The 11856-nt window shown below is 37.2% G+C and overlaps 1 protein-coding gene across 1 annotated transcript; it reads left to right on the forward strand.

Annotated features, from left to right (window-relative positions):
* Positions 1-713: 713 nt before the first annotated feature.
* LOC143629333 (uncharacterized) lies at positions 714-1421 on the forward strand. The gene has a single exon (XM_077098635.1). It carries the CDS (start codon positions 714-716, stop codon positions 1419-1421), a length of 708 nt encoding a protein of 235 aa, XP_076954750.1.
* The last annotated feature ends 10435 nt before the right edge of the window (positions 1422-11856 follow it).

An 11856-nucleotide genomic window follows, 5' to 3' on the forward strand; every position in this document is an offset into this window, starting at 1 on the left:
CCGGGGAGCTAGGGCGCTTAGTGTTATATCGTTTGTTTGAGCTTTCTAAAAAAAATAAAAATATTAATAAAACAAAATCAAAAATACAAAAAGATTTTTCTTATTTTGTTTGTTTATTTCTGTTCCATTTTACCTCGGGTATTTTAGTTCTTTTTGCATGTTATTTTTAATAGAAAATCCAAAAACCTGAACACGCTATCACCATGAGCAATGATGGTGACTTTTGTTATTGTGAAGGCCCGTATCACTATCAAGATTGTCCAGCAGTTTAACGAAATTGGCAAGAGTGTCAGCATGGGTCAGATGATAACTCCATCAATGAAAAATTGGATACAATTATTAAGTTAATGATGGATATTCAGAAAGGCAACGAGATGAGAGAAAAGGAAATCAAGGCATTGTCATAGCAGGTTACACAATTAAGTAAAGAAGTGGCAATCATCAGACGAGGTCAAGATAAGCTTTGTAGTGATACTCAGATATGTCCAGCTCACAAATCCTCTAACAGGACGAGTGTCCGCATAAATGAGGTAAGTACTCGTCCTGTTTCTGAAATTTCAGTTGTTGAAACTTATTCATCATAATGTGTTGAGGGTGGGGTGAATAATATAACTGAGTCTCAGTGTGAGGGTGAACATAATCAGGAAATTAAAAGCTTTACAAAATCTAAAAACAATTCAAATTACAAGTTTGCTGAAAGTAGTAATTTGAATATGAAAGTTCCATTTCCATTAACTTTACTTGCACCGAAAAATTTAAGTAAACGGGAACCACTTAAGGGTGAAAGGTGGCAGAGTTTTGAAAAAGTGAAAGTAAATAAACCGTTGCTTGAACAAATTAAAGATTGTCCTGATCATGTTGAGTGTTTAGAAGAGTTAAGTACCCACAAAAGACGTCACAAGTATCCTAAACAACTTGATTTAACTACTAGTTTGAACGCCGTTTTGATGGGTACCCTTTCCCCTAAACTTCAAGATCCAGGAACACCTATTATTTCAATACAAATAGGTGATATTAAATTAGACAGAGCTTTGTTGGATCTTGGAGCTTATGTGAGTATTTTACCAGGGAGTTTGTATGATCAGTATGAGATTGGGCCACTACAAAAAGTTAAAACCATAGTGGTGTTGGCTGATCAAACTCCAATGTGTCCTAGGGGGATTGTAAAGGATGTGATTGTAAAAGTTGGCGAATTCTATTATCCTGTGGATTTCCACGTGCTTGATTGTGTAAATAATACACAACCGACTGTTATTATAGGCAGACCGTTTTTATCTACAACAAAGGCTATTATTAATTGCGCTAAAGGAACGGTTAGAATGAGGTTTGGGGAAAGGAAAATGAGTTTAAAGGTGTTTTCTAATTTATCTAATCATAAAACTGACAATTATGGATCTCCCGAGAAGGAGAATCAAACATAAAAGAAAGAATGTTTCATGATTGACAGATTAAAGGAAGAGAAAGTAAACAAGAAGTCAAGAAGGAGAAGAAGAAAAAAGGCCAAGAAAGTGCACAAGAGACCGATTAGGGTTTGTGGGGTTCTTGGCCATTTATTGGATTATTGCTGCATGAATCTTGATCTAATCCTTGGTTCTGATTGCTTAGTAGCCGTGTTCTTGCTTATTAACGAGTACTAGGGTTTTCAAACAGCCGTTCTTGGTTCGGATATTCAAGATTATGGTTTCCTGCCGTGATCTTGATACGTGATCTTGGTTCGCTTGGAATTTTGGTTCTTGTTCTTGGGTGTTATTTGTTGATTGGAATTTTGGTTCTTGTTCTTGGTTCTTGTTCTTGGGTGTTATTTTCGTTCTAGGGTTTTGCATGGAGCAGAAGGGTGGTAATGGGTTTGTTGATCGTATCAAGCAAGGGTTTTCAGCCAATCGGGTCACGAACATTGATGGGGTTCTTCCTCGTAGGGGGGCTCTGAAAACTGGTTCCTCGGGAAACCCTAATGCTACGAGTTCGTCTGTTTCGTTTACTGCAAACACAACATTCAATGTTCATTTAAATGATGTAATCAACAAAGATGGTGGTTGTTCAGCCGTGGCTTCGAATGATAACAAGGTTCTTGGTTCTGATTCGTTAACTATTCAACAAGATGGAGGTTTTTCAGCCTTTGTTTCGGATGATAACAAGGTTTTTGGATCTGATTCTTTAAATATTCAAAGGGATGAAGGAAAGGAGAAACATATGGAAAATTCTAAGCCTTCGTATGTGAGTGTTGTCCAACTTGGAAACAAGACAACTAAGGTAACATTAAGAAAATTAAATGTGGAGTCAACAATGGAAGGAGTTGATGTGGTTATCCCGGTTGAATCTGTCAAGAAGGTTAACGATAGGTTTACTAATACTTTATTTGGGTATTTTTTGGGTAACAGACTTCCTTTTCCGGTTGTTGAGTATTTTGCTAAGAAAAATTGGAACAAATATGGGCTTATGAGACTTATGATGAATGCGAAAGGGTTTTTCTTTTTCAAGTTTCATACGGAAGTTGGGATGATGCAGCTGATTGAAGATGGTCCTTGGATGATTAGGAATGTCCCCATTATTCTTAATATTTGGACTCTGGAGTCAGATTTGGAAAAGGAGGATATACGGTCTGTTCCGGTTTGGGTCAGGTTACAGAATATTCCTCTGGGTGCCTTTACTGAGGAGGGTCTAAGTATGCTCGCTTCAAGAATTAGAGATCCGATAAGTGTGGATTCTTACACTGCCAATATGTGTAAGGAATCGTGGGGAAGAAGTAGTTTTGCTAGAGTTCAAGTTGAACTTCATGCAAATCAGGACATTAAAAGGAAGCTGGTTGTTGCTGTTCCGGATACGTTGGGGGAGACAAACAAGATCTCGGAGATTAAGATTGAATATGATTGGGAGCCCCCCAGATGTTCTTTATGTGAAGTGTTTGGCCATTCGAACACTCAATGCCCGAAACAAGTGCATGATAAAAAGTTAAATGAAGAACCAATGAAAGTCACTAATGATGATGGTTTCCAGAGGGTGAAGGGAAAGAAAAAATTACTACGCAAGTCAAAAAACATAATCTTGTCTATCGACTGGTAGCTAAACCTGCTGTGACACAACCTGTAAATAAACCATCCTCTCAAAGACAAGACCCTAATCATCCCGTGGGTAAACCTACAACTTCTATGGCTGTGGGGGTTGAGTCAAAGGAAAAGCATTATGTCCAAACTAGTAACCGGTTTGGTAATTTGGTGGATGAACCAGAAAGTGATGACGATGAGGATGATGTGGAGGAGCTTTTTACGGATGTGGCTAACAGTATGAAAGCGGATATTGGTTCTGAGGGTGCAAGCACACCCGGTGAATTGGGTGTTTAGTGGGTACTATTGCTACATGGAATATAAGAGGGTTGAACCGCCCTCTTAAACAAAAAGATGTTCGTAAGGTAATCCAAGATAATAATATTCAGGTGTGTGCTATTCTTGAGTCTCACATACAATTAAATTTGGTTTTTGATGTTTGTAAGAAGATTTGTAACACTTGGGATTGGACTAGCAATGGTAGTGTTTGTGATAAAGGTACTCGGATTATTGTGGGGTGGAATACGGATTTGGTTGATCTAATGGTTATTGATTATTCGAACCAGGTTCTTCACGTTCAGTTAAAGTTTAAGTTGGATAATAAGGCGATGTATTGTTCTTTCGTGTATGCTGAAAATTGTTATTTGAAAGAAGGGAGTTATGGCATAATCTTGCAGTTCATAAACAATTCACTCGTGGTAAACCTTGGGCTTTACTAGGAGATTTTAATTGTGCTCTTAATTTGGAAGACAGCTTACATGGTTCTTCCAAAATATCCACTGGGATGCTTGATTTTCGTGCTTGTGTTAAGAACATTGAAGTTGAGGATATAAATGGGGTCGGGCTCCAATTCACTTGGAACAATAAACCGAGAACGGGTATGGGTCTTTTCAAAAAGCTTGATAGGGTGATGGGAAACTCTAAATTCATGGATATTTTTAATGATTCAACGACGGTGTTCCTTCCATATCGGATTTCAGACCACTCTCCATGTTTATTGAAATTCCCCTCTCTTATTAAAGGTAAGCCTAAACCGTTTAAATTCCCTAATTTCTTAATTGGTAAACCGGGTTATAATGATATTATTACTAACGGCTGGAAAATTGAGGTGAATGGTTATTACATGTTTCGCGTGGTAAAGAAACTCCAAAACTTAAAACATCCAATCCGTTCTTTGTTGCACCGACAAGGCAATCTCCACAAGAAAGTTAATGATCTAAGAACCCTTCTTGATGCTTGTCAAACCCGTCTTGACATTGAACCTACTAATTTGGAGTTGATTCGGGAGCAGAGTAGTCATCTTAAGGCTTATCATGAGGCAACTAAAGATGAGGAAGAATTCCTAAAACAAAAATCTAAAGTCGATTGGTTAAAGCTTGGTGATTCTAACACTGCGTATTTTCACAATTCTTTGAAAATGCGAAACCATAGATGTCGTATTGATATTATAAGTGATGTTCAGGGCCAATTATATGAGGGATCGGATGTTCCTTCGGTGTTTGTTAATCATTTTATGAACATTTTTGGTTCGGATATGCAACCATTGAGAAAACCAGATAATCAGATTTTTACTACTAAGCTCTCGGCCTCTCAGGCGGAGCTGATGGTTAGACCTATATCCGATTTGGAAATCAAGGATGCTTTTTTCTCTATTGGGAATACCAAAGCGCCGGGGCCTGATGGTTTTTCCTCGGCCTTCTTTATAAGTTCTTGGGATATTGTTGGGAAAGATGTTTGTTTGGCGGTTCATGAATTTTTCAGAAAAGGAAGTCTCCTTAAACAGGTAAACCACACTATTATTGCCCTTTTTCCCAAAGTGACCACCACTTTTACTCCTAATGATTTCGTCCCATCTCGTGCTGCAACACTTTATATAAATGCATTACCAAGATTATCTCGGTTCGTATGATGAAGGGTTTGGAGTCGTTAATTGATATCAATCAGTCTGCGTTTGTTCCTGGGCGTAGAATTTCTGATAACATCCTTTTGACCCAAGAATTAATGCATAATTATCACACTAATAACGGTCCGCCTAGATGTGCTTTTAAAGTTGATATTCAGAAAGCTTACGATACGGTCAGTTGGGACTTCATTCGTGATATTCTATATGGGTATGGTTTCCACGATAGGATGATTCATTGGATAATGGAATGCATAACCACCTCTTCTTTTTCGATATCCATAAATGGGAACTTACACGGGTTCTTTAGTGGTAAAAGAGGTCTTAGACAGGGTGATCCGATGTCTCCTTATATTTTCACGCTGGTTATGCAAGTTCTCACGTTAATTCTGCATCGAAAGGTACGTATTGAACATTCGTTTCGTTTTCATCGTCATTGTGAAAAATTAAATATTATCAATATTTGCTTTGCGGATGATTTGTTCCTGTTTGCTCGAGGCGATGTGGATTCAGCTAAAACTATTATGGGGGCTCTGAATGATTTCAAACATATGTCCGGGCTTACTCCTAGTGTACCGAAAAGTACCGCGTTTTTCTGTAATGGTTCGGATCGCGTTAAAAGTAGGATTTTGAATATTATGCCCTTCGTTGAAGGTAGGCTCCCGGTTAAATACTTGGGAGTTCCTCTTATTTCTACGAGGCTAAATTACCGTGATTGTAAGAGGTTGCTGGATCGTATGGATAATCGGATTGGAGATTGGAAAAATAAAACATTATCTTTTGTGGGTAAACTTCAGCTGGTCAGGTCTGTTCTGTCGTCCTTATATATTTACTGGTCTGCTGTTTTCTCACTTCCTTCTAGACTTATTGCTGATCTTGAAAAATGGATTAAAAATTTCCTTTGGGACTATGGACACAAAAAGGGAAAGCATAAAGTTTCTTGGGATATTGTTTGTCAGCCGAAAAGTGAAGGTGGTTTGGGTATCCGGCGTATCCGGGATGTCAATAACTCTCTTCTGGTTTATCATATTTAGAGTTTAATCAATGTTCGTAATTCGTTGTGGGTTAAATGGATGCATGAGTATAAAATGAAGGGGCGAAATTTTTGGAGTTTGCAGATTCCTAACTCTTGTACCTGGGGGTGGAGGAAAATTCTTCAGTTTCGTCCCCGTATTAGACATTTTATATGGCATGAAATCGGTAATGGGAGATCTACTTCAGTTTGGTATGATAAATGGGATGATTTATGTCCTTTAAGTGATTATATTAACCCGAGAGCAATACATGGGGCTGGTTTGACTTTAAAGACGTGTGTTAATGATGTTGTTCATCATAATAACTGGGGATGGCCGCCTGATTGGATTTCGAAATTCCCAATTATTTCGAACTTAAAGGAGGTGAGTATTTATCCGGAAAAGAGGGACAAGATCGTGGTAATGGATGAGAATGGGACTTCAACGAATTTCTCGGCTTCAGGAATATGGCAACTTCTTCGAATACCGGCTGATAAGGTTTCTTGGATGCATGTTGTTTGGTTCTCTCAATGTGTTCCAACACTCCTTTATGTTGTGGATTGTGCTTCATGATAGATTAAGCACGCAGAATCGTATAATGGGGTGGAAAATTGGTGGGTATCCAAATCATAACCTGTATTGCTGCCTTTTATGTAATGGAGAGCCGGATTCTCGAAATCATCTCTTCTTTGAGTGTAAGTTCTCTTCTGAGGTTTGGAGTATTGTCAAAATGAAAGGTAAGTTTCAGGGGTGCATGAATGGTTGGGCGAATATTCTTCAATATGTGTCTCAATTTGGAATGTCCAACTCTATTGATAATGTTATTAATCGGCTGTTACTTGGGGCTTCGGTTTACGTAATTTGGAAGGAACGAAATAACCGGCTTTTCAGGAACTCTTTGAAGACTCCAAAGATTGTTGCTGACGAAATCATTAAGGGTACTCGCCTAAAGCTAATGACACTAAAGTTCAAGAATTCTGAACGGGTCAATTGGGTTCTCGAAGATTGGCATTTTCCGAGAGGAGTTTCCCACCAAATTGATGATAATGGTTGATTTGTTTTTGTTATGTTTGTTTCTTTGGTTCTTGTGTAGGCTTTAGCAGTGTTTACCATTTTTTGGTTGTTTTGGTTTTGCTTACTCTTGTATGGCATGTCATATATGAGAACTAATATGGCACTTTGTCATATTACTTGTACTTTGTTGGTTGTGTGGAATGAATTTAACCGGGTAAAACCCTTTACCCAAAAAAAAGAAACTTGTAAATTTTATGATCTGGTCTGGGAAAAACCTAATAATGAGAAACGAACAAGTTTAGGAGCAGAAGGAGGCAAGCATCCTACGAGACCACCATGAACGGCACATCAGGTATGGTCCGGCTGAAGACCTTAACAAAAATTTAGCGCTAACCGGAAGGCAACCCGACCTTGTATTCAGGTGCGTGTATATTATGTTGTATTTAAAACTTTGTGGGTGTAGTTTCCTAGAAACCCTCATGAGACCATACTCGTCCACCCGGGATACCAGGGGGTTTAAAAGGCTTGTTGCATACGCTAAATGCAACCGTGATTCCTACGAAAGTGAGTTAGGTCTTTTAACATTTTTACTCGTATAACAAATTCAATTATGAAATTTATTTAACTCGACTTGGTAATTAAAAAAAAGGGTTTTTTCGAACTGTTTGAAAGACCTTATCTAATAATTGGGAAAAGCGTGCTTTTACATTTTTTGGGAGTTTGCAGACACAGTTGAGTCTTTGGTGAAGACTGAATTTGCTAGCCCATCATGAGTGAACACGAGTTACCTATATCAGGTGATTTCTTTTTCATAATTTTCTTTGTTTTGCTAGTTAAATGGTTAAGAGTGTAATTGTATTATTATATATCTTATTTTGACCATCACATTTGTCTCGGTTTTAAAATTAATAATCAGTAAATTTTAACCCCGTCCACTTAAATGTTATTTTAAAAGCTAAATCTTTAACATTGAGGACAATGTTAACCTCAAGTGTGGGGATGGGGGTAAAATTGAAATTTTTTTGCCTTAGAGTTCCTTGAGTGTGCGCAAAAGCCGGAATTGTAACTAGTTAATTGTTGTGATTAATGCCAAGTTAAAGGATTTTGGTCATGGTCAGTTTTTAAGCTTCTCAAAAGTATTCTCATCAAATGTTTTTCAAAAGGGAAAATAAAATTGGACCGTTTAGATGGGGATAACGAGTCATGGGGACGGGTACACATGTTTCACATCGGCAGCCTATTTCCTTCCGTGCGTGTGTGAGATTAGCCTTATATATAATACACCAATAATATATAGATATATATACACATGTCATATGAGTGCTATAAAGAGTGTAAGCAGTATGTTCATGATATCTAGAACTTGTTTGTCATATGCATGTCAAGATCTTAATACTACCACCTGTATGAAGAAATAGGCCTGTAGAAACCCACATATAATGGCCTTTACAAAAAAAAAATTCCCTACCTTACATTATTCCTTAGGAGCTAAATTTATACCTTTTCCCTTTCATTTAAACCCACATTACAAGCCGTGTTAACCTTGGCCTTTTATTTTAAACCCTGTGAATGAAATCCAGTATATTAGAATTGTATATAGTCAGTTTATTGAAAAAAAAAACAAAAAAAAATAATAAAAAATAAAAAATAAATTTTTTTGAAAGAAAAACACCGGAAAAGTGGTAAGATTGTCAGGGCAAAGTTTTGGTCCCCTTTCATGATCATAATTCCCCAAAAATCAAGTTTGCTTAGCTATGTTAAAAGTGTGGTCGAGTAAGTATTCTAGGCAGGGTTAGCATGCTTTCGGTTTATTCAATCACATAACATGCCACAGTCACTTGGGTATTGGGAAAATGAAGAGCGGTGACGGAATGGTTATTCTCGGTTAGAACTTGTGCCATTAATACACTTCAAGACCTTAGGTTGGCATAAATGCGAAAGTGATTGAGGCACTTAGGTTAAAGCCTCGTCTCGGATGAGTGTGAGTGTGGGTTTTGGGGGTTGGGACTCATAAATTACATATATGAGCGTGGATAATGAGAGGGACGGGGGGTTGGTTCCTTTAGAAAACTTTATTGGACCTATTCTTTTTATTTGATCAAACCTCGATGTAATTGTGAGACGATCCGGCTTAGAAGGTTGTTCTTGTAATTGTAGTTGTTATGTTAGTAATAAATAGAGAGTAGTAGTTAATTGTTCATGCAAGTTATTATGTCAAAAAAAAGACAAGGAAAAGTCGAGGCAATGTTCAAAGCCTTGTGGTTCGAGTTCGTTATGAAAGATGTTATGTATATAGTAGTATGTTTTACTGTTTAATTTAGTTTTGATATAACAAGCCGGGTCGGATCATTTGAGCCACTTTCAATATCCCCATTCCATAGCTTTACCCCTAGCCTCATTACAACCCGTTTAAGACCTCTTAATTTGCATTTATGTTAAAGCACGATTAGGTGGAGATTTGACGGTGCTACAAGCGTATGCGAGGAGAATCTAGTATGATTGTGATATTTGGAACGGTCACCGATAAGTGAGTTAATGAGTGAAGGTGTGTTATGTGCAAGTAAAAACTGAAAGCATGTTAAGGTTGACTAGAAGTCTATGTTTTAAAATATAATATCAAATAAGCCAGTGCAAACCTCTAATTATGTGGGAATAGGGTATGACTCGGGACGTTAATCGACCCAGGTTTATGGTTTGTGTGGAGGTGGTGATCTTAAAACAATTGGCTTGAAGAGTTGCTTGAGGGCAAGTAACGAGCAAGTGTGGGAATGTGACAGGTGGATTGTAGAGCCACCCTTAAATGTAGTAATTCTAAGTAAAACACGAGCGTTTATGTGTTAATTCAAGGATTTAGGTTACTACCATATATGGTGAGTGTTTGCAGGTACAGGTGCTAAAAATGGCGATTCAAGTGAACTATGATGGAGAGGAGCAAAGGACTTGAGAGTTGGTGATAGCAGTTAACAAGTCAAAGAAGAACAAATGTTTTGGAGCTGAGGCTACCGTAGCTTACGGTAGCCACCGTAAGCTACGGTAGGGTTCCAATGTAGCAGCTTGTCGTAAACAGATAGAACCTGGCGTAGTGGTTTTCAAAGCCACCGTAAGCTACTGTGGCCACCGTAGCTTACGGTGGGGCCTGCATGACTGTGGCGGTTACAACTCGTTTTTTATTTTATAATTGGCTTTTGAGCTTCACTCTTTGGGATTCCGAACTAGACAATTGGTGTGGGTGATTTTGGTGCCTTGGAACAGTATTTTGGGTGTTTCTAATTAAAGATTAACATCATAATCTTTGATTGAATTGGATTAAACATTGGATTGATGAAACCAATCATGTATGGCTAAATCCTTTGGTGTTTCTCTTGGATGTAAGGTTATTCACAATACACTTATGTTTATTGTTCTTGAATTTGGATTGGTTATCTAATTGTTGATGTTAGTATAATTATGATGTTTGTTTGATTGTTTGTAATTTGTCCATATCGTGATAAACCTAGTTTCGTTCTATACTTTCTTGGTGTCATTTACAATTGAGATTTAATAGAAGGAATTAGGGTTAATAACATATTCATTGATTGACAAGTAACAACCTCACGTTCTAGTAATCCGAGTACTTAGTTCTTGATTAATCACATTTACACAAAATCAAGATATGATGATTTATCCATTGAACCTTAACAAGAGTGTTGCGTGATAACCCGAATTCCAAGAGAAATACTTGCTTGATCAATTGTTTACAACTTTCGTATTAGTTAATTTAGTTCTTGAAATCTAATCAAAAACCAACTTGAAAATTACTTTCTGTAATTTACATTTATATTAGTTTAATTGTAAGCTACTCAGTAACGTATATTCCACAAACTCTTCGTGTTCCACACCCATTTACCACTATCTAATTAGTTGTATTTGGTTTATTTTGCGCGAGTTTTCGACCTCGTGTCATGCACCGTATAAATTCCAATACTTATACGTTGCATAAGCATGTCTTGAAAAGATCTGATTTCATGTCCTATTCACACCACTGTAATGTCCCAAGTACAAATTATTGTCCTTGTACATTATAAAAATAACTTAAATTAAGCTGAGTTTGAGAAAATTACTATTTTACCAAGTTCAAATTAATGACCTTGAATAAAACTGATAAATGTTTTGATCTTTTGATTTTGATTTGATAAAACATAACAAGATTTGTTGTCTAAATGAAAAACCCCAGAGACATAGTTCTTCCGCACAGCCAGAGTAGAAAACTAAATCAGAAACAAAATCTTTTTGGTTTTTCAATAGAAATATGAAACTCAAATAATGAAGCTAGAAATCAAAAAGAAAATTCACATATATTTGTGAGTTTGAGCAGGGAATCATATTGACCAAACTGCCCTTCCATCACAGTTTTATTTTTAGCGTTTATTATGACTGGTGTTAATTCAGTCATTGGTATTGTTGTCCACCTAAAACTTTTAAACAAATGATTCAAGAATTTCTGTGATACATTTAAATGGTTCAATTAGGCACATGATATTAAGATTAATCAGTTCTAATCTTGATTCAGGCATAACTTGATTTTTACGTAGTCACCCAACTTGACTTAAACCTTAGAATCAGAAGATAAAATGACTTTTATTTTAAGTAAATCAGCAAATAATCCCCACTACAAGACATACCCCCGTTATCAAGCAATACCCTAAGGTCCTTTCCCATGGATGAGTATGCACGATTTCATCTGTCGGTGTAGGTTCCTGGACGGATCGTACACGGGATATTCTCTAACAACGCAGGTGCGGAATCCCTGCGTAGGTAGGTTACGAGTGTAGATATAGAAGAACACGAGCAATGAATCAAACACGTTATATTAATAACCAAACACGTGACTCGTAGTCACTAATACAGA

Source organism: Bidens hawaiensis, unplaced genomic scaffold, assembly GCF_021521415.1.
Source record: "Bidens hawaiensis isolate Kalapana, Puna unplaced genomic scaffold, B.hawaiensis_p1.1 tig00005189_1, whole genome shotgun sequence".
NCBI lineage: Eukaryota > Viridiplantae > Streptophyta > Magnoliopsida > Asterales > Asteraceae > Bidens > Bidens hawaiensis.

Bases quoted from the DNA above. Each gene is read 5' to 3' on its own strand.
- LOC143629333 (XM_077098635.1), top strand. From the start codon at position 714: ATGAAAGTTCCATTTCCATTAACTTTACTTGCACCGAAAAATTTAAGT.